Source organism: Cnephaeus nilssonii (genome assembly GCF_951640355.1).
Source record: "Cnephaeus nilssonii genome assembly, chromosome: 7".
Taxonomy (NCBI): Eukaryota; Metazoa; Chordata; class Mammalia; order Chiroptera; family Vespertilionidae; genus Cnephaeus; species Cnephaeus nilssonii.
In genome coordinates, this window is record NC_137078.1 from 76,098,430 (window position 1) to 76,119,036 (window position 20,607).

Below are 20,607 nucleotides of genomic sequence, written 5' to 3' on the forward strand. Positions count from 1 at the left end.
AACCTTGAGGTTGGTGTGGGCACAAAACTGAAATATCTCCCCAGACCCTGAAGGCCCCATCTCTTCCATGGGCTACTTTCCTGATCTTCCATTGCACTTCCCACCTGCTGATGGCTGTGCCCTCATCCATGCCCGGCATGCTGCTGAAACAGGAAGGGGGCAAGGAGTCTGGGGGTGTGCAGGGCTGGATTACGTGGCTCTGAAAGCCACACAGCAGCATTTGACACTAAAAACATTTATATCATGTTGTATGCTAAGCACTCAACCCAGACCATTGCCAAGCACATGACTGACATGTTTGCTGAACATCACCTTCACTCCTGGGTGAATAAATACACTGCAGTCATGTGACAAACACTGAAACCTGGAGCCTTTCCCACCCACGAACAGAGTGGCCCTAGGACCTTAGGTCCTGACATTTCTACTTGCAAACTCCCAACTCTGTCGGAAAGAAAAGCATGAGAGTCATTTGAGATGAGTTCACATAGAATATATTTCACTCTTTAAAAATAAACCTTTCAGCATAGCTAACATCTGTACAAACTACAAAAATAAACATCTTCATATAAATAATTTATGTGGTAGGAGGTAGGCAGGGATACAGAGAGCCTACCCAGGAGTCACCAGGCAGTGGGGGCCAGGACTGGCAAAGGGTGCTAGAGGGTCCCTCAGGCTTGGTCTGCTGGGGGCAGCAGTGTGAGGTGCTGGTTTTACTCCTGCCCAGACACAGGGACAGGCACACGGGACCCAGTGTGGAAGGCTGCTCACAGCCTAGAGCAGGCGTCCTCAAACTACGGCCCGCGGGCCACATGTGGGTGTTTTTTGCCGTTTTGTTTTTTTACTTCAAAATAAGATATGTGCAGTGTGCATAGGAATTTGTTCATAGATTTTTTTAAACTATAGTCCGGCCCTCCACCAGTCTGAGGGACAGTGAACTGGCCCCCTGTTTAAAAAGTTTGAGGACCCCTGGCCTAGAGGGTGCTGGTTTTGTACAGACATCAGGGAGGTCTGTGATGGCCGAGTCAGGGGAGGGGGCGGGCGGGCAGGCAGCAGCAGCAGGCTCTCCAGGAGCCCGCCCCGCACTCAGTAACCACCCACTGCTTTCCAGTGACTTCACGCGGCCCAAGCAGGGCCTCCATGCTTCAGCTGCGCTGTCACTCAGTGGCTGGACATGGTCCCCTAGAAGCGAGGGAGCTGGAGCCGTTGGCAGCCGGTGTGGCAGCAGGGGACCAAGGAGGCTCCTCGGAGGCCGGGTGGATGTAGGCCCCAGGCAGTGGGGGTGGGTGGAGGGCCACGGTCATGGAGGTAGTCACTCTGGCGAAGCTCTGGGGCAGCGGGGGAGACAACCCCCACCGGAGCCCTCCTGCTCGTGGAGCTGGGGGACTCAGGGCCTCGGGGCTCTCCTTGTACATCTGTACCACCTGGGGAGAGACACCGGCCCCGGTGAGCCCAGGGCGGGAGCCTCCATCCCCTCAGCACCTGCCTGGTGCCTCGCCATGGCTGTCGGGAAGCTGGGCCCTTGTTGGCCTCCAGCAGGATATGACACCTGCCAAGGGACAGATGTCAAGGCCTGGGGCAGACTGGGCACCTTGCTCTGGACCCTGAAGGCTAAGGTGGGTTCTAGAAAGAAGCCGGGAGAGGTGAGGGGCAGGCCATGGTGTCTGGGCAAAGGGGGAGGCTGCCACCTTCAGTTGGTAGCGCCTCACGGGGAGGATCCTTGAGAGTTGAGCCCTGACTCTTGGCCGCTGAGGGCATTTTGTTCTGCTCTGTCCCTTCCCTCGCCTGTCCCACTCCGTCCCCTGGGCTAGGAGCAGAGGGAGGGCATGGTCACCTCTGGTGGGGGGCCCAGGATGGACAGCAGCACAGGCAGCAGCACGAGCCCATGGAGGAGGCCCAGGAGTGTGAGCACCGTCAGCACCACGAAGAAGTACCTGGTGGGGGGGGAGGTCAGCTTGGGCAGGCCCTGAGGTCAGCACAGGCAGGCCCTGCCTCCCGCCCTGAGCACCCCCTCTACCTTACGATGAAGTCGAAGTTGGAACCAGCAAGCATGAGCAGACCCAGCAACGTGGAGACGGCCCCATCGGTCACTGGGGCAAATGTGTGCTCCAGGGCCCGGGCAGCCCGCAGGTTCCGGCTGCCCTGGGTGGTCAGGAAGCCCTGGGGGAACAAGTGGTCCTGGAGCTGCTCCTCAGCCACGCAGGGCCAGCTCTCCTAGGTGCCCAACTTCTGTCATCTGTCCCTGGGGTCACCCGGGCCCTGACCCACAGCAGGCCAGGTGGGCCCTGACCCACAGCAGGCCAGGTGGACCCTGACCCACAGCAGGCCAGGTGGGCCCTGACCCACAGCAGGCCAGGTGGACCCTGACCCACAGCAGGCCAGGTGGACCCTGACCCACAGCAGGCCAGGTGGACCCTGACCCACAGCAGGCCAGGTGGGCCCTGACCCACAGCAGGCCAGGTGGGCCCTGACCCACAGCAGGCCAGGTGGGCCCTGACCCACAGCAGGCCGGGTGGGCCCTGACCCACAGCAGGCCGGGTGGGCCCTGACCCACAGCAGGCCAGGTGGGCCCTGACCCACAGCAGGCCGGGTGGGCTGAGTTCCTGGGAACTGTCCAGGCAGCGTGCACGCGTCCATTTAGGTAACACTGTATAGATGTGTCTGGTGAGACACAGAGCAATGTCCACAATAGGTTGGCAAACTACAGCCTGTCCCCTATTTTTGTAAATAAAGTTTTGTTTAAACACAGCCACACCCATTCACTTCTGTAGTGTCTGTTTCGGCTTTAATGCTACAATAGCAGAGATGCAAGAGACGATAGGACTCGCCAAGCCTAAGATATGTACCACCTGGGCCTTTACAGAAACAGCTGGCCGCCCTGTCTGGGAGGTGGACGCCACAGCGCTGTCATTTCTCAGGGCGGCATTTCTATTCTTTGCACTTCTCCGCATGCTGCCTTCTGTCCCCCCACGGGGTATAGTTCTTATGATCAGAATAATAACAGGGCTATTGTGAGTGGAAAGAGAAGGGAGCTGTTTGTGTTGGTGCCTCCAGCTGGTCAAGGCCCCTCTACGTCCCACTCCTCTGTGGGAGAGCTTGAAGCTTTGCCAGGCCGGTGCCTGCCTCAGTTCTCCTGCCTCTGTCTTGGCAGGAGCCCTCCTGACCCGCACTGCCATCTGCCTCCATCCGTTTCTCTGACCCCCTTCACAGTAAGGCCACCCAAAAGCAGCACTGGGTCCCGTTTTCTCTCCTTCCACTCTGCTCAGGGCTTTGTCCCTCCTGTCGACTGAAATGGCTGCTTATTTATTTATTTGCTTACTTGTTTACCACTATCCTCTAGAATATAAGCTCCTTGAAGGTAAAGCCTGCCTGTACTGCTATCATATCCCCAATTCCTAAACCGTCCCCAGCACACAGTGGGTGCTTGATAAGTACTCGCTGCGTCCTGAATCAGCTGGCCCACGCCTCCCCCAGTGCCCATGCTCACCAGAGCCACGTGGACCGTGAACTCGACACCAATGCCCACAGAGGCCACAAGGATCACCACGGGGATGGCGCTCAGCTTGATGCCCAGGAAACCCATGATGCCAAAGAGCTCCACGGTCATCACTGCCAGGACCAGCACCTGGGGGGGGGGGGCAGCGCTCACCCAGGGCTCCCGGGAGGAGGGGTGATGGGACGGGCGGGAGAGGGTGGGAGCCCTGGGTCTCTGCAGCCCCAGCCCTGCAGACTCACGATGAGGCCAGCTGTCCAGGGGTTGAGCAGCAGCAGGGCACAGACGAGGAAAGTGCACACCAGCAGGATGCAGACAGCCAGCAGGAAGCAGCGCCGCAGGCCCAGGTACTGCTCCCAGAAGAGGAAGGGGGAGCCGCTGGGGTAGGCTCGCACCCCGGCCTGGCCCGCCTCGGCGCATGCTGCCCGGGCCCCCTCGATAGCCTCCACGAAGTCCTCCGTCTTCTGGAGGCCACGCAGTAGGAAGGGGAACTGGGCAAACTCCAGGGGCTGGGCCGCCGGGACTGTGGAGGGGAGGGGGCGGCAGGAGAGGAGGGCGGCCAGTGAGCACGGGGAGCAGTGGCAGGGCCTTAGGGCAGGGCCTGTGTGGCCCCGGCCGAGGCTCTTCTGCCCCCGTCCTTCCCCCCCCCCCCCCCCCGCCGGCCCCGGGACTCACTGCGCAGGTTCTCCCCGGTGGTGTCGTACTTGTCGTGCAGCCACTCGGGGGGTGGGGGGTAAAAGTTGGCCTGCGAGGCCGCCAGGCCCAGGGGGTCACTGCTCACCCACACGGTCAGCCCCACGTAGAAGAGCTCGGGTGGAATCAGCCCCTCCTTGTCCACCAGCTTCCTCGTGGTCAGCTGCAGAGGCAGGGAGGGCTGAAGGCCTGGGCCTGTGAGGCCGGGTCCCCCGTGCTCCCTGAGCCTCCCAGCCCCCTCCCCACCTGGCTGAAATCCAGAGGCTCCCGGGCATCCCCGGTCTGGATGAGCAGCTTGTAGGCCAGGGCCCCATCCTCAGAGCCATTGCGGTACGAGTGGCGGGTAATGCGCCCAGAAGCCCAGTCCTGGTCAAACGCAGCCTGGATTCCTGGGGAGAACAGGGAGGGTGCAGTCAGCCTGTGCCCGGGGGCTCTGCGGGCAGCAGCCTCCCACAGGCCCCCCGCCTCACCCTGTAGCCAGCTGCGGTAATAGTGCAGCCAGGTGCGCGGCGCCTGCGTGGCAGGTGGGGGCAGCACGGCCTTGAGGGAGCTGAAGCGCTGGTGCAGATCAAAGAGGGCGCGTTGGGAGTGGGCGTAGTCAAAGCCACCCTGCGTCACCAGGGCCACCTCGTACAGGGAGAAGTACCTGAGCTGGGTGCTCAGGAAGGCATGCTCCTTGGTGCCCCGAGGCACCACGTCGGTCAGGGCCAGCCCATCCTGCACCAAGGTCGCTCCGTAGAGGCTCAGGCCCAGGAGGGCCCCAAAGAGGACCAGCACCGCAGCCTGTGGGAAACGGCAACTCGGATGGAGGCCCAGGGACACCCCCGCCAGCAGGTGGTGGGCTAGGCCCCTGCCCTTCTTGGGGCCCAGAGACACCTACGTGCCTGCCCCGGTCCACCCCACCCCTTGGGCTTGGACTCTTACCTTGGCGCGTGACTGGAGCAGCAAGGGTGCAAACTGATGGCGGGCAAAATGGGCAAGAGTCCAGCGGGCACAGGGCAGAGACTTGTAGGCTGCCTTCTGCCTTGTCCCCTCCTCCTGGCCCAGAAGGTCCCGAGTGGACCCTCCCGGGCTGAACAGCTCGGAGCTCAGTGGGTCAGGAGGTGGAGGCACCAGGTGGGCTTGGGGAGGCAGGCTGGTGATCACGTGCTGGCTGCTGGCTTCACAGTGGGCGAAGGCATGGACGGTGGCCGTCAGGTGGGCAATGCCCACGGGTACTGCCCTGTCCGCCAGCTCCTGGGGCAGAATCTGGATCACCCGCGCGGAGCAGGGGCTGAAAGGCAGAGAGACGGGAAATGCCAGTGAGGGGACAGGATGGGGGTGCCAGGGAGGACAGCCTGGTGGGGCGGAGGGGGTGCAGGGGCAGCACCTCGAGAAGCAGCAGAGCACGTCGAGGCGCTGGCAGTGGCGCCGGTGCAGGTCCAGGCTGAGGACCGCTGGGAAGACAAGCATCACAGCGGCAAAGTTGCATCCGACCACGACGGCTGCCTGGGGATGGACAGGGAGGGCGCAGGGGCTGGATGAAGCGCGCCCGCCCGTGCCCGCCCCACACCTGCCCGCGCCCACCCGTGCCCGCCCCGCAACTGCCCGCGCCCACCCGTGCCCGCCCCGCAACTGCCCGCGCCCACCCGTGCCCGCCCCGCAACTGCCCGCGCCCGCCCTGCACCTGCTCGCGCCCGCCCTGTACCTGCCTGCGCCCACCCGCGCCCGCCCGCGCCGGGCCCTCTTCCTGAGGCCTCACCTGCAAGGAGAAGGCCCGCAGCGCAGGGATGGGAACGAGGGCGGCCATGAAGAAGGCCACCATGTTGTTGATGGACGTGAGTGCGACGCTGGGGCCCGTGCGGAGCAGACACTCGCCCATGCGCTCCTGCCAGGACAGGGGAGGGGCCTGAGTCTTCGGGGTACAGTGAAGGGGGGCGTGGGAACGTGGACGGCAGAGGAGGGACAATGACCGCACGGCAGCTAACAGTTACTGAGACCACGTGCGGGCCACACACACTGTGCTAAGCACTCGACTTGAGTGACCTCCCCGATCCCCATGTCAACCTTTAGGATACAAGCACATTTATTACCTCCACTTACAGAAGAGGGAACTGAGGCAAAGAGGTTCATTACCAGCCCAAGGTCGCCCAAACCAAGAGGCTCTTAACCCCCGTGCCGAACCCAGACAAGCCCAGGCTGCAGAGGGCAGCGCACCTGGAGAGGGGTGCCGGGTGGGGCCTCCGTGAAGGCGTGTGCCAGCAGGAATATGTCATCCACGCCGATGCCCAGGGCCAAGAAGGGCAGCACCTAGAGGGGCACAGGGCGGGCAGCTGGAGGAGCGAGGAGCCTGAGCTGTGGGCACCCACGTCTGCCCTGCAGCCCCGCTGTACCTGGGTAGTGGCAGCATTGAAGGCGATGCCGAGCAGGGCGCAGAGCCCAAGGCCTGAGGCCACTGCCAGGGCCACCAGCAGCACCCCGGCGAGGCCCACGGCACCCTGGGACTGGGCACAGTCCCACCGCAGCATCGTCACACAGGCATAGGCCAGCTGTGGGGAGAGGGGACCGTCTTGGACAGGGTTCCCAGGGCAGGCACCGGGTGGAGGGGGGCACGGTGCCAGGAGTGGAACCCACCATAAGCAGATAGCCTCCGACCACGCGGGCGGCACTGACTTCGGAGAAAGCGTGCAGGATGTCATCCAGGGTGGTGGAGGAGAAGGCGTGGATCTGCTGGGACGCATTCTCAGGCAGGGCCTCCTGGGCCAGCTGGAGACACGGGGTGGGTCTGAGGGGCAGTAGGGGGCGCGGCCTCGGGGCACCGCCCTGCCCTTCTCCACACTGACCTGCACGAAGCGCCGCTGCCAGGCCTGCAGCACGGTGCCTGCCTGCTCCTCGCTCCAGCCGATGTCGTGCGTCTGGTAGTCACCCCGGAAGTGCTCGTACAGCTGGCGGGGACTCATCAGCAGGAAGGTGCTCTGCAGGGCCTCGGCCCTGGTGAGGGGCAGGAGTCCGGGTCAGCGCTGGCCTGGATGCCAGGGGGGGCGTGCAGGGGGCTCTTGACCGAGCTGCCTGGAATCGGAGTGCGAATTCCCAGCCTGGGGTCCCCTTGCCACGTCCCAGGAGGGCCCTACCTCAGCAACTGTCCTTGGGGGCTCCTGGCCATGCCTCCCAGCAGCAGTTCCTCCTGCCAGTGCATGAACTTGTGGGAGAAACCGTGGCAGCCCCCGCTCAGCTCCTGAGCCACACGGGGAGCCTGGAGGGGCAGAGGAGGGTCATTACTCAGGGCCCTGGCTGTGGATAGCCGTGTCCCTGCCTGGCCCCTTCAGGAACCAGGAGCTCTGTAGGCCTGAAGGGCAGATAACTTCTCTTGAGCTTCTGGCCTGGGCTCCAGTGAACAGCTAGTGTCCTGCAGGGACGAGGCGAGGCCACAGGGCGGAGCAGGGGCCTGGGCTAGGCTGCTGGCAAGAGCTGGGGTAACGTGGGGGGGTTGTGGGGAAAGGCCCCTATTCACAGGGCCACAGGACACTCAGGAAACGAGGAATGACATTCGTGCCCAGCTGCTTTTTCTGTTTCCCTGTACAAGTCTATTTTGATAAAGCCCAGCCTTTCTGGCGTAGAGAAGGACACAGGCGTTCTTGTGCCCTGGAGGGCTCCTTGGGAGATCGGACTGAGAACGGAACACTAGGTGTCCAGCAAAGCGGGGACAGGTAACAACATCCGGGAAATGGCGGGCGGAGCACAGAGCACAGATGCTCTCTCCCGTCCCAGGGGCAGAGGAGGGAAAAGCCAGGAAAACAGCCTTTCCCGGCCGACCTGCTGGAACCCACCTGCCGGCTGTGGTGGTTGGGAGCGCTAGGCGGGCAGTGAGGGTCGTCAGGGTTCAGACAGGGCCGCCCCACGTAGGCCTGGCCCACCTGTGCCTTGGCCAGCAGCTCGCGGAAGCCCTCAAGGGAGGCAAAGGGGCCCAGCTCCTCCAGCAGCTGCTCGGGGTCCAGGTTGGTCCATTGGATGTCGGGACGGCCGCTGAGGGGAGAGCCCGTGGCTGGTGAGAATCAGGGATCAATTCCCACCCTCCAAACGATGAGGGGACCCATGCTGTACCCCACGCTCCTCCGCGTGGAGGGAATGCAGGCTCAGCCTCCCAGAGCCCCCAGGCTGCACCAGCCCACTGCAATAGCCGTGGATGGAGGCAAGGGGCAAGGATGGACATCAGGACAGATGGGAAAGGCTTCCCAAGCCATCGACCCCTAGTTCTAGAACATAACCATACGGGCCCTGCTCCTAACAGGTTTCCTTTCTGGCCCGAGCAACAGCTTAGCAGACACCCAGCTAACTCTCCCTGGCAGTCTCTTTCTGGGGATCTTTCAAAAAAATCTTGGCTCAGGTCCGACAGACCTTCGTGTTTTGTCCTGTCTAAATAAGACAGGTCTGCCTTTCCTTTGGGGCGAGGAGACGGGGCGTGGAGAGAGCCCGGGTGGCCGTGCTCTGACCCTGGCCGGGGAGGTCACTGGGTCCTTGGTAAGGTTTTGACCCCTCTTTTCTGCTGGAGACGTCCCATACCCGCCCAAGACAAGGCAGGGCCCGGGTGGGGGTGGGGGTGGGGGCGGGGCAGCGGTGGTGGCACTCACGGCAGGTAGGCAGAGCCCCCTTGGAGCTTGGCTCCCTCCCAGAAGCAGTCGAGGGGGGTGAGGATCACGCACGGGAACAGCTTCTCAATCATCTGCCAGGGACACCCCCAGCCACATGAGTCCTCTCTCTGCGCTCGTTCTCCATGACCTTTGTGTGGTCCCTCTCCACCCCCCACCTCCCGACTCGGCCTCCGGAGCCCCCCCCTCCTTCAGGAAAGGATCCACCTCCACCTGGCACAGAGCAGCTCAGGAAACTCACCCGCTCGATCATCCCGTTTTCAATGAGGGGAACTCCTGACTTGTAGCAGATTTTGTTCAGATCCCAGGACCTGCAGCAGCCGGGGGCACAGGAAGGAGGTCAGCAGAGGGGGATTCCCACGCCAGCCCTGCCCTCGCATGCCTCACCCCCAGCCGCTCGGGGACCAGCCAGACTCACTTTCCATAGAGCGACACTTGCACTTTACTGGCGGTGAGGGCTGCCTGGAGGTGGAGGCGCAGCGCCTCGGGTGTGAGGATGTTCTCGCCCTCCTGGCGCGGGGTCTGTATCAACATCTGGGAGGTGTACGCAGCCTCCTCGCCCAGCTTCTCCTTGGTGTACTGCAGCTCCTGGCTCACCCGGCTGCCCACTGCCAGAGCCAGGGAGAGAGCAGGGGAAAGAGCCCGGGGGTCAGACTCGGGGGGATGTGGGGCCCTAGCCCACGATGCCTCCCAGGACAAGTGGGAGAAGTGTTGCCGAGAGGCCCCCCTCCTGCCTTCTCCCTGATGGCCACCCTGACGCCCCCGGCTCAGAATCGGGGGTTCCGCAGGAAAGCCGAGCCTCAGTGGTGCGGCCCATGGAAGTCTCGTGTGGTCTAAGCACTGAGCCTGAGCCAACTGGCTAGGTTTGGGGCAAATAACTAAAAAATGAGAGATCAGTATGAGCTGGGCCAGGGCTGGGGTATGGGGGCACCGAGCTGAGGGAGCCCCACTCAGTTCCTCTCTCAGCTGGTGGGGAAGATGAGAGGGACCAAGGGGGCGAGTAGGGAGGCTGCCCCTGGGAGGGTGCCCTCAAGGAGCAGGGCTGGGGCTGGATCCTCGCTCAGGTGGCCCAGGCAGGGACACAGCCACACAGTTCTGCCAAGAGGGCAGGAAACAAGGGCCTGCAGAGGCACCGGCGGGGGAGGATCCGACAGTCTTGCAGGGTGATGCCGTCACACACTGCATCCCCTCACACAGGAAGTCCCCGGACTCAGCTCCTGTCCCTGGCAGCGGTGACAGCAAAGTGGGCCAAGGGGAAGGAAGGGCTCCGATCCCTTTCACCAGCTCCCTGTCCAGACAGCAGGGGTCCCAGTGCAGGCCCGCCTCAGCCTCCGAGCCCCTCCCGCCCGGCACTGTGCTGGCCATGGAGTCAGGCTCTGTCACTGGGGCGTGGGGAGGCGAGGGCGCTGTGAGGGGCTATGACCCGACTGGCTTGGAGGAGGGCGAGGGACAGTGCCACCCCACCCGAGGCTTGGTGCCCTTGGTCTGGTCTTAGACCCAGTTCTGCCTCTACCTCACTGGGGCCCCTTCCTGTCTGGGGCCCCTTCCTGTCTGGGGCCCCTTCCTGTCTGGGCCCCTTCCTGTCTGGGGCCTCTTCCTGTCTGGGCCCCCTTCCTGTCTGGGGCCCCTTCCTGTCTGGGGCCCCTTCCTGTCTGGGGCCCCTTCCTGTCTGAGCCCCTTCCTGTCTGAGCCCCTTCCTGTCTGAGGCCCCTTCCTGTCTGGGCCCCTTCCTGTCTGGGGCCTCTTCCTGTCTGGGGTCCCTTCCTGTCTGGGGCCCCTTCCTGTCTGGGGTCCCTTCCTGTCTGGGGCCCCTTCCTGTCTGAGCCCCTTCCTGTCTGAGGCCCCTTCCTGTCTGGGGCCCCTTCCTGTCTGGGGTCCCTTCCTGTCTGGGGTCCCTTCCTGTCTGGGGCCCCTTCCTGTCTGGGGCCCCTTCCTGTCGGTCACTGCCACCCCTGGGCCCACATGCACTGTCTCTCTGAGATCCAGCCCCACTGGCATCATCATGCTCCCCAATCTCTTTTTCAAACCCTCATAATCTTCTCATTCATGAGAGCCCCAAACCCTTGGTTCCCCCCCCAAACAGATCTGCCTATATACTTACATCCCCCCACCCAAATCCCATTTCTGGCCCTCCCTTCATGAATCCAGTTTCACACAGCCACCCTGCCCCCTTCCACCTACTCTTTTTTTTGAGAGAGGAAGGAAGAGAAAGAAAGGGATGGGGGATAGGGGAGGGAGGGAAGGAGGGAGGAAGGGGGAGAGAGAGAGAGAGAGAGAGAGAGAGAGAGAGAGAGAGAGAGAGAAAGAGAGAGAGATCGATTGGTTACCTCCCATATGGGCCCAGACCAGGGATATGTACCTTCAACTTGGGTATGTACCCTGACCAGGAATCAAACCTGCAACCTTTTGGTGTATGAGATGACGCTCTAACCACTGAGCAACCTGGCCAGGGCATCCACCTACTCTTTTTCTCCCCCCTGACTCCCCACTCCTCTCCCAGGCCTGTACTACAGTACTTATGTCACCAAGCTCAGGCCAGAGCTGCCACGAGGAAGGATGGGAGGGGAGGACAGGGATCAGCTCCCCATAGTGAGTGTGCTGAGGGGAAGGAGGGAGGGCAGAAGGAAGGAACCCAGAGAGAACTAATAAGAAAGCAGGAGAAAAAACACTGACAATTTCAAATACGACATTGAAGAGAATAAAGAATCCTGAGAAAAAACGAGGAGAGAAAAGATAAATCTCGGCTGACAGTGACGATGATAGATGTGGGGTCAGATGACCTGGGATGTCTTATATGAGCAAGAAGCGAGCGCGGGTGCAGGGAGAGCACGCAGGCTCTGTGCAGACCTGGCTTTGAGCCTTGGCTCTGACACTTAGTCTGTGCTTGGGGCAAAGTACTTAGTCTCTGACCCTCAATTTCCTCATCTGTAAAATGGAAACAATGCCTATTTTGGTAGAATTACAATAAATGCAGGCACATTGCCCTAGCCGGCTTGGCTCAGTGGATAGAGCGTCAGCCTGTGGACTGAAGGGTCCCAGGTTCGATTCCGGCCAAGAGCACATGCCTGGGTTGCAGGCTTGATCCCCAGTGGGGGGTGTGCAGGAGGCAGCCGATCAATGATTCTCTCTCATCATAGATGTTTCTATCTCTCTCTCTCCTCCCTTCCTCTCTGAAATCAATAAGGAAATATATTTAAAAAAAAAAATAAATGCAGGCACAGTCCTTACAAAATTGCCCAGCATGTAGTAGGCACAGATATGAAGTTATTACTTAATCGTTGCTGGGAGAGAAATGATGTGACAGAAAAATGAGAAAGAACTGGAGAAAAAAAATGACTGTAAGCGAGAGGGGAGGAAATAGAATGGGAGGAGACATCAAAATCGACATGTGCACCCTAGCCGGTTTGGCTCAGTGACTAGAAGGATCCCAGATTTGAATCCTATCAGGGGCGTGTTCCTCAGTTGCGATTTGATCCCCAGCTCTGGTCCGGGCTCTTGCGGGAAGCAACCAATCGATGTGTCTCTCTCACATCGATGCTTCTCTCGGTCTCTCCCTCTCCCTTTTACTTTCTCTAGAAATCAATGAAAAAATATCCTCGAGTGAGGATTAATAACAACAAAAATCGATATTTGTTAAAAACTTTCATGCCTACAAAAGGGAGAATATAATTAGTCAGCCAGCATGAGCATGGAAAAAGAGCCCACCGTATAGCTAATCCCATAAATGCAAATGAAAAAGAGCAATAAATTACTACCTATCAAATTAGCAAAAATAAAATGTTGACAGCACTCATTGCTGGCTTATAAGAGTGATAGAAACATCAACGATGAGAGAGATCATTGCTCGGCTGCCTCCTGCATGCTCCCCACTGGGGATTGGGTTCCCAACCCGGGCATGTGCCTTGACAGGGAATCGAACTGTAAACTCCTGGTTCATAGGTTGACGCTCAACCACTGAACCATGCTGGCTGGGCGACTTAAAAAAAAGAGTTAGATGTGGCGGACCTAGAAAGTGTGCTAAGAAGCTTGGCCTTGATTCTGGAGCCTCCCCAGTACCTATAGAAAGTGATGGAAGGACTCTTAACAGGGACTGACTTGGCAGGATTTAGATGCACCACAGGAGGGCAGTGTGGAGGCAGATTTGAAGGTGAGGGGGGCAAGAGCAGTCACCTCTAACAGACCTTGCTTTCCTTGGCCATCCTGTGAAGGGCCTAATGATTCAGGGACGCCGGGCCCCCTCCCAGCCTCGGGGTGAAATCTGACTAGTCTAAGAAGCCAATCACAGTAATTCCATTGCCTTCCCCAGTGAAGAATTTAGGCATAGGGTCTGCACATTCTTGCCAAAGTGGCCATATGGGAAGTCAGCTGGAGGCTTCTGGTTCTGAAGCAACCATGACAAGGAGGTGGCAAGTCTGAGGACGAAAGCCCAACACGCTGAAGAAGGCAGAGGAGAAAGGTACTTGGGCATATTAGCCCTGAGGTTGCGGAATTAACCATTCTGGAACTTCTCTACTGTCTACTGCCAGATTTCCTGTTTCAGGGGATGATAAATCCATCTTCTCCCTTCCTTCCGCCCTCCTTTCCTTTCTCTTTCATGTGGCTAAAAGCATTCCAAACGATACAACCAGAAATGCCCTGCCAGAGAGTGAGAAAGGCTTCAACTAGCAAATGTCAAGGGCCATTTGGGTATTTATAACATCATTCACAGTCCACACGCATTTATCAACTTAAAAATTAGCCTGCGCTATTTGGTCAAACATTTAATGAACTCATCCCTAATGCCTTAGCAGGTCCAGACCAAATGATTTCTCGGGCCTTACATGGGCCTGCGAGCTGGATGTTCCCCACCCCTGAACTAGAGCAATGGCCACGACGGTGGGAAGGAGGGTCTATAACGAGAGAAGGTAAGAAGGAAGAATTTGCTGGTTTAGGAACCAATGAGGCGAGTAAGGAGAACCGAGGCTGAACGCTAAGGTTTTAGAAAGAAAACCTAAGTATTTCAGTGGATAGTGGTTCTACCAACTGCTGATGCGTGGCCATCCCTGGCCTTCTAGATAGAATGGCTATATATTTATTTTCAGGGACAGCTCCAATTTAAAACCATCTCTATTACTGTTTCTGTTAGTACCAGTTGGGCTATATGTTGTGATTTTTATTTTAATGATCTATTTCTGAGACCTTTATTTTTATTTTTAAATTCATCAGGAAGGACAAGTCACATTCCAACTCTCACCAAGGCAAAGCTGGAGCTGGAGAAGACCCTGAACCCCGGTCTAGAACTCGGAGAGCCAATGTCTCGCTTCTTTCTTTGCTTTCTGTGTTAGCAAAAGGGAAAGGAATGGAATATCCATTCCGATCCTCACCTAGATGGCTCCTCACTGCCTAGGGCATTCTGTGAGAAGCCTCACTCCAGAAGCAGAGATAAAAGATCAGGCCAAGATCACTGCTTTGACCTCACCCCCAGCCCAAGCCAGTACAGGACAAGAACGGTATTCTAAATAAAAGAAAAAGTGCTAGGAATTGGCTACCACCCTCTTACACCACTCTCCCAGCAACAGCAGCAAAAATCTGGCGGGATCTAGCCTGTCCTGTGCTGGGGTGTAGGGGAGAGAATGAAGAAACGTTTAGGTTTAAGCAGTGTTGAGATGGGGAAGATTTGGGGAATGGAGAAGGAGGAAGAGGGGGGGACACAGCCTCCATTGTGGCAGGAAATCCAAGAGTAATTTGGGACCACCCAGGCAGCAGTGGTGTGGGTGGGGATATGTGTATGTGCGTGCATGCACATGTGTGTCCTGGGGCTGGGGGCAGGCAGGCACAGATAAACATTGCCCTCAACTCCAGGGCTGGCCTCGAGTGTGTTTGTGTGTGAGAGTCTGCAGAGGGCTGGGGTAGGGTGGGGATGGGGTGTGGGAGCCAGGCAGGCAGGCAGGCAGGCAGGCAGGCTCTAAGAAACATCTGCTCTGGACCCTAGAGCTTGCCAGCATTTGAAGTAACTCGAGAGTGTGAGACTCTAACCTAGGCCCTGCCCTTGGGTGTGGGCCAGGGCTGGGGGAGGTTTGGGGAACCTACAAATGCAAATTCTTAGGCAAGAACAGAAGGGAGTTTGACTCTGTTAAAGGGCTGCCATATGAAGCCAGGCCCCGGGAAAGGAGACAGTTGGCAAAATTATTACTAAGAAATAATTTTAATCTAATACTTCCATGAGGAAGTGAGGATTTGGTCCCCAGGAAGTGCAGAGTGACTAAATGGTTGCAGGGGGCCGGGGGCCTGGGACCTCTCCCTGGAGCCCAGTCAGGTGATGTCTCAGCCTCCCCGCCCTCCAGTTCTAACTGCTGGTCTCCAGGTCAGATGAGATCGCTCCCTGCCTTCTCTTGTACAACATCATCATATTCTGCATTGTATTATATTGTTTATTATATTCTAGTACATGTTTTACTTTCTTTGCTACTAAGAGATGGGTCGTTTTTAAAAAGGTGTCTTTGCAAATCCTGCCGTGCAGTTCAAAAATACACATAAAAGGTGGGCAATGAATGCTAAACACAGGCTCACACTCTCAGATGACTATTCTATGTACCTCTTCACAGACTCCATCAGACCTTCATCACGGGGTGAGCGGGAGCAGTGCTCCCAGATGCTGAGGCTCCGGTGGGCAGGGTCCCCTCCAGACCCAGAGCCAAGTCCACTAGAACTCAGGACCAGCTCCTCACTCTGTTCTTTTTTATTTTTTAATTGATTTCAGAGACGAAGGGAGAGGGAGAGAGAGAGAGAAACATCTGTGATGACAATCATTGATGGGCTGCCTCCTGCACGCCCCCTACTGGGGACCGATCCAGCAACCTGGGCATGTGCCCTGATGGGAATGGAACCATGCATGACCTCCAGGTTCCCAGGTCCAGGCTCAACCAATGAGTCACCTGGGCCAGGCCTCACTCTGTTCTTGTCTTGGGCTCACCAAACCCCAGCAGCTCAGTGTCTACAACTCACCTTCCACCCAGAGCTGTTCAAGGTCTGTCTCAATGATGGCCACACGGAGACCCAGTGCCAGGGCCCCAAAGGCCAGCAGTCCCAGGAAGAGCACTTTGCCACAGTGTCTCTGGATCCTGCAGCCCAGCGAGAAGAGCAGGCCCTGGAAGTAAGCACGAAGCCAGAGCGGAGCCTTCAGGCTCCCAGCTAGGATCTGGGGTGGAAAGAGAAGGGTCAGTCGGCATTGCTGCAACAAGGCACAGGATCCTTCCCTTTTCTCCCTGTGGACACCCTCTGCCCAGCCCTGGCCTCTTGGTTTCTGGATGCAGGACAGGGTGGACCTACAGTCACAGGGCCAAACGTGGAATAAGACTGAACTCCATTTCCTGTTCTCCTACCCAATACACACCCGAGGAAGGCGGAGACCTGTTTTCTGAGAGTAGGATACATATACACACACCTGTTCTCAGGTAGAAAGCGGTGAAGCCACAGACACTCACTGGCCGAAGACACACACACACACACACACACACACACACACACACACACACACACCCCTTTCCCAGGCAGTAACACAAGGCACTCAGAGACGTCCCACCTTGCGTTGACCTGAGTGACAGGCCCGGGGGTCCCAATCTTCCTTTTCCGGCTTCCCCTCCACTCACCTGGGGCGCGGCGGATCCAGCTGGGGGCGTGTAGTCCGGAGGCAGCTCCCCGAGGGGTGGCTGCCGAGCCATGCTGGCGGGAGTGGGGGTGCTGGGCGCCCCCAACCCGCGTTATCTGGGAGCCCCCATAGGCTGGTCTGATCCCCCTGTACCGCGGGGCCCGCGTTGGGATTCAGCGGGACCGCCCGGGCGCGGGGCGTGGGAGAGGGTCGGGGGCAGGCGCGCCGGGGGGCTGTGACCCAGGGGCGCGCGGTGGCGGAGTGAGTCCCGCGTGCCCGCAGAGCCAGCAGCCAGCGGCGCTCCCGCGGCTCGAGGTGGCGACCGCGGTGCCGGGGAAGCGTCTGTAGCCCCAGAAAAAGGGAGAGGGCAGGGGCGACGCTCTCCCATTGGCTGAGGGGCCCGCAAATTACCCAGATCCGCGCGGCCCGGATCTGCTGCTAGGCAACGGCGCCGCGGGGGGTAGAGCAGGAGACCACCCAGGCAGGGCCACCCCTCGCCTCGCCTCGCCTCGCCTCGCCTCGCCTCTCCGCCCGGGGGCCCTCGGGGAGGAGGAGGGAGGGAGATCCCGGAGAGCGAGGCGCTGGCCAAGTAAAATCGGGAGAGGCCGATGCTGAGAAAGGCTATCTGCTGGCCGACCCGCCCCGGCCAAGGCACAAACCCTTCTTTCCACTCTTCTCTGTCTCCAGTCTTGCCCCATTCAGTCCACTCTTTGCACTGAGGCCAGAAATCTCTTTAAAAAGCAAATCTGATAACTCCAAAACACAAAGCCCACTTGGAGCACAGCGCTCAGCATGATCTAACTAAAGCCATATCTCCTCCCATAGTTTCTTTTTTAAAAATTAAATATATTTTATTGATTTTTTACAGAGAGGAAGGGAGAGGGATAGAGTTAGAAACATCGACCAGCTGCTTCCTGCACACCTCCTACTGGGGATGTGCCTGCAACCAAGGTACATGCCCTTGACTGGAATCGAACCTGGGACCTTTCAGTCCGCAGTCCACTGAGCCAAACCGGTCAGGGCCTCCCATAGTTTCTTCACACCCACCCAGTGTTTCTTCCAGCCCTGCAGAGCCACGTATAATTTCCTAAAAGCACCGCGTTATGCCTTGCGCTGCTGCCTTTGTACATGTCGTGGCAGACAACCTTCAAAACTGAACATGCATCAATCACCTCCCTTTGAAGCCTTCCTTGATTCCCACCTCCCTCGGACAGGTTGCTTCTCCCTTTGCACTGCTTACAGCACTCAACTTACGTTATTTGTGGTAATTTGTGTACTTGAAAGTCTGCCTCCCTCACAAGACTATAAGTAGGTGCTCAATAATTGTTGAGTGAGTCATTGAGAGTTGCAGAAATCAGGGTGGAAAGGCCTGGAAACAGGGAATAGTCCCTTTATTAAACTTTCAACTATCCTATCTGAGTGTGCTGTTCCTGCCAGGTTCCTGACTCGATTAACCATGAGTGCAGAGGAGGGTAAAATCAAGATTCTAAAGTAAAGTTTGGGGAAAAAGAATCTCCAATAAAGTAATTACTTGAACACAATTACTACTATCTCTGGCCAATTTCTTGGTCGGTTCTTCTAGACTTATCATTACATCATAAATATATTTCATGTTACTACATAGTCTTTGTATCAGTCATTTGGAGACTGTCCTTAGGACAGATTCCCAGAAGTGGGGGTGTTGGGTCTTGTTACAGATTGCCAAACTGCTTTTTAAAAACTTGTGTCAATTACCATCAGCTCCAGAGCCGGGGAAGGGAATCTTGAGGCTGAGGGGTGAACAGCTAACAGGTTTGCGGCTTCCACTGGTGCATTCATGTAGCAAAATGCCTACGGAACATTTTGATGCTCTGGGCCAAGTAGTAACCACACATTAAAAGCAGCCTATGTTCATAGCACTTTCTTCCTTCCTGTCATGGAGCAGTGAGTGGGTCCTGTTCTGGATAAAAATAACATACCCTGAGCAATTCTCTGGAGATGGAAACAGCCTCTCAACGAGGCTGAATGGGCCTCGACATTGTTCATGGGCTACAGCCAAAGATGGGTATGGCTGGGTGTCCTCAGGACTGCAAGTGGACAGAATTTGCTGTAAGTAGCTCTTGAGACCTCCTTCCTTCTAATCAGACTCTGCAAGACATAAGGTCCATGGAGAGAGAGATTTGTAATTGCCTGGGCCTGGGGGCTCTGCGTCCACAGCAGGCCCACCATTGCTAACAAGTGGCGAAGTCCAGCATGTTTAAGGATGCTCCCAGGGTAGGGCCTACCTTGTGAGGAAACGTTTTGCCGTGTAATTCAAAGACCAGAGTGGGAGAAATTGGTTTGCATTTCCAACCATTCCCACCCAGAGCCCAGAGCTCTCTGGCTACTCCAAGCTCCGAAATGACTTTCTTCTCCCCAACCAAGTGATTTCCTGAGTGCCGCAGAGCTCAGCCAGGGCGAGCTAGGGCACAGACCCCAGGGAACAGGAGGGAAGTAGAAGCGCATCTTTTCTCTCTAAAAGCAGCCCGCTTCCCTGTGGAACAGCCTGGTCCAGTGTCACTCCTACTGGACCTAGCCATGTGTTCTGGGCTCGAACTAAAGAAGTCGTGCAAAGAATAACAAGAGAAAAGCAATCTAATTAAAGTCATTATTACCAAGGAATAAATCTAATTACTGAGACAAACATCCCTTAGGGTTTCTTATGTGTCCTTTGCTAAACTCTGGGGTTGCAGAGTACCTGCTTTTTAGATGTTCATAGCTTAAGGGGGAGCACAAAGGCCATAGGGAAACCACCGTGAGCTGGAATCCTCAGGGAGGTTTCCAGAAGTGAGGAACTGGATCGGAGAAGTGGGAGGATGACTGAATCTAAAGGAAGGGATGATTCAAGGGCTGAATCTTCAGTTTACTGGCTGTGAGATATTGGGTAAATCACATAATCTTTGATATTGACATAAGGATTAAATGAGGTAATCTATGTGGCCAGGAAAAGTGAGGTCTCTCTCTCTCTCTCTCTCTCTCTCACACACACACACACACACACACACGCACATACACTCACATACGTTGAGTGAAGTGTGGCTTCAGGGCAGGGCCCATGTGGGCGAAGCCAGGCCAGGCCTTTCCTTGGCACCCCCCAGGCTTCTCACTCACTGTGCTGTGGGCTGGGCCAGGCAGAGTCAATGACCTTGAGATGTGGAGGGGCCCTGACAAACCCTGCTGACACCCATGATGCTTAGAGGCCAAGCCTGGGCATTTATGCCCCTTCCCAGTTGGTAGCTTTAGGTCAATTGTGCTGTCAAGTCTCTAGTGCCAGAGGCTGCAACCAGAGATCAGAAAATGCCTTTCACCTTGAGGGTGGCGGAAGGAGAGAGGCGAAGAATCCAAGTAGAATCTGCCCATTTACCCATGGCAGAAGAGCCCATGATGCAATTCTTCTGGGTGATGGCAGACGGCTCAGGTCAAGGACAGGTCATCCTGGCCTCCAGGAGAATGTGTTCTCCTGCCCAGCCTTTCCCTCCCTGTCAGCTCCCTCATAGCTGAGCTTTCTGGACCTCTGTCTGGGTGGCCCTTCCCACACCCCTCTCCCCCTTCCTCAAACACATTTAACTATTTAGAATGCAGCATGCAAAGGCCTGGCTTATGTACCTCCTTAGGGGTAGGGATGGCTACGAATAAAAAAAGTATACTCTCTGCAAATTCTCTGTAAATAGAAACAGCTTATAAACTAGGCTGTGCAGGCCCCTGGGTTGCTCTCGGGGGTCCAGGTAGAGGCTCCCCCCGCCCCCCCCCCCGCCCCAACACACACTGTGGATGGGATTGCAATAGGAAGAATAATGTGGGGAAGGACTGGGAAGTTTAGCCTTGGTCTTGGAGGGCAACCTTGGCAGTCAATTCCCTTACAGGCTCGGGGAGCTCTTGCCAGCAGGTGAGGGGATAGTGCAGGAGAAATTCCTGGAGTGGTAGCCGTCCATCACATTTTGTCTGACCTGGCAGGGTCCCAGAACCCTGTTCCTCCACACCTCCCCAGAGTCCTCCCTGATGTGGCACACAAGGCCCCTTTCTTCCAGTTCCCTCACGGAGCATCGCTGGGCGAGGCAGGGCAGATCCTGTCAACTCTTCCTGCCTGGCTCCTCTGGCTTCTGTCCCACGGAGAGGTGGCTGGCCCGTGGACATTCAGTTGCGCACTATATTTC

General features: G+C 57.5%; 1 protein-coding gene across 2 annotated transcripts; it reads right to left on the bottom strand.

Annotated features, from left to right (window-relative positions):
* Positions 1-519: 519 nt before the first annotated feature.
* On the bottom strand, positions 520-16,900 carry PTCH2 (patched 2). 2 transcript variants are annotated; one of them, XM_079776043.1, is made up of 22 exons: positions 16,437-16,900; positions 15,793-15,985; positions 9,227-9,416; positions 9,050-9,119; positions 8,791-8,882; positions 7,990-8,185; positions 7,294-7,415; positions 7,006-7,153; positions 6,797-6,928; positions 6,556-6,711; positions 6,380-6,472; positions 5,925-6,050; positions 5,553-5,671; positions 5,108-5,456; positions 4,654-4,966; positions 4,430-4,572; positions 4,166-4,346; positions 3,733-4,013; positions 3,485-3,622; positions 2,015-2,157; positions 1,832-1,931; positions 520-1,421 (listed from the first exon to the last, which is right to left on the bottom strand). In XM_079776043.1, exons 1-22 carry the CDS (start codon positions 16,506-16,508, stop codon positions 1,155-1,157), a joined length of 3,624 nt encoding a protein of 1,207 aa, XP_079632169.1. In that variant the 5' UTR covers positions 16,509-16,900; the 3' UTR covers positions 520-1,154. The 2 variants fall into 2 exon arrangements, with proteins under 2 accessions (XP_079632169.1, XP_079632170.1); XM_079776044.1 differs by lacking the exons at positions 7,990-8,185; positions 8,791-8,882; positions 9,050-9,119; ... (1 more) ...; positions 15,793-15,985; positions 16,437-16,900 and having other exon boundaries at positions 7,006-7,187; positions 7,294-7,327.
* Positions 16,901-20,607: the final 3,707 nt, after the last annotated feature.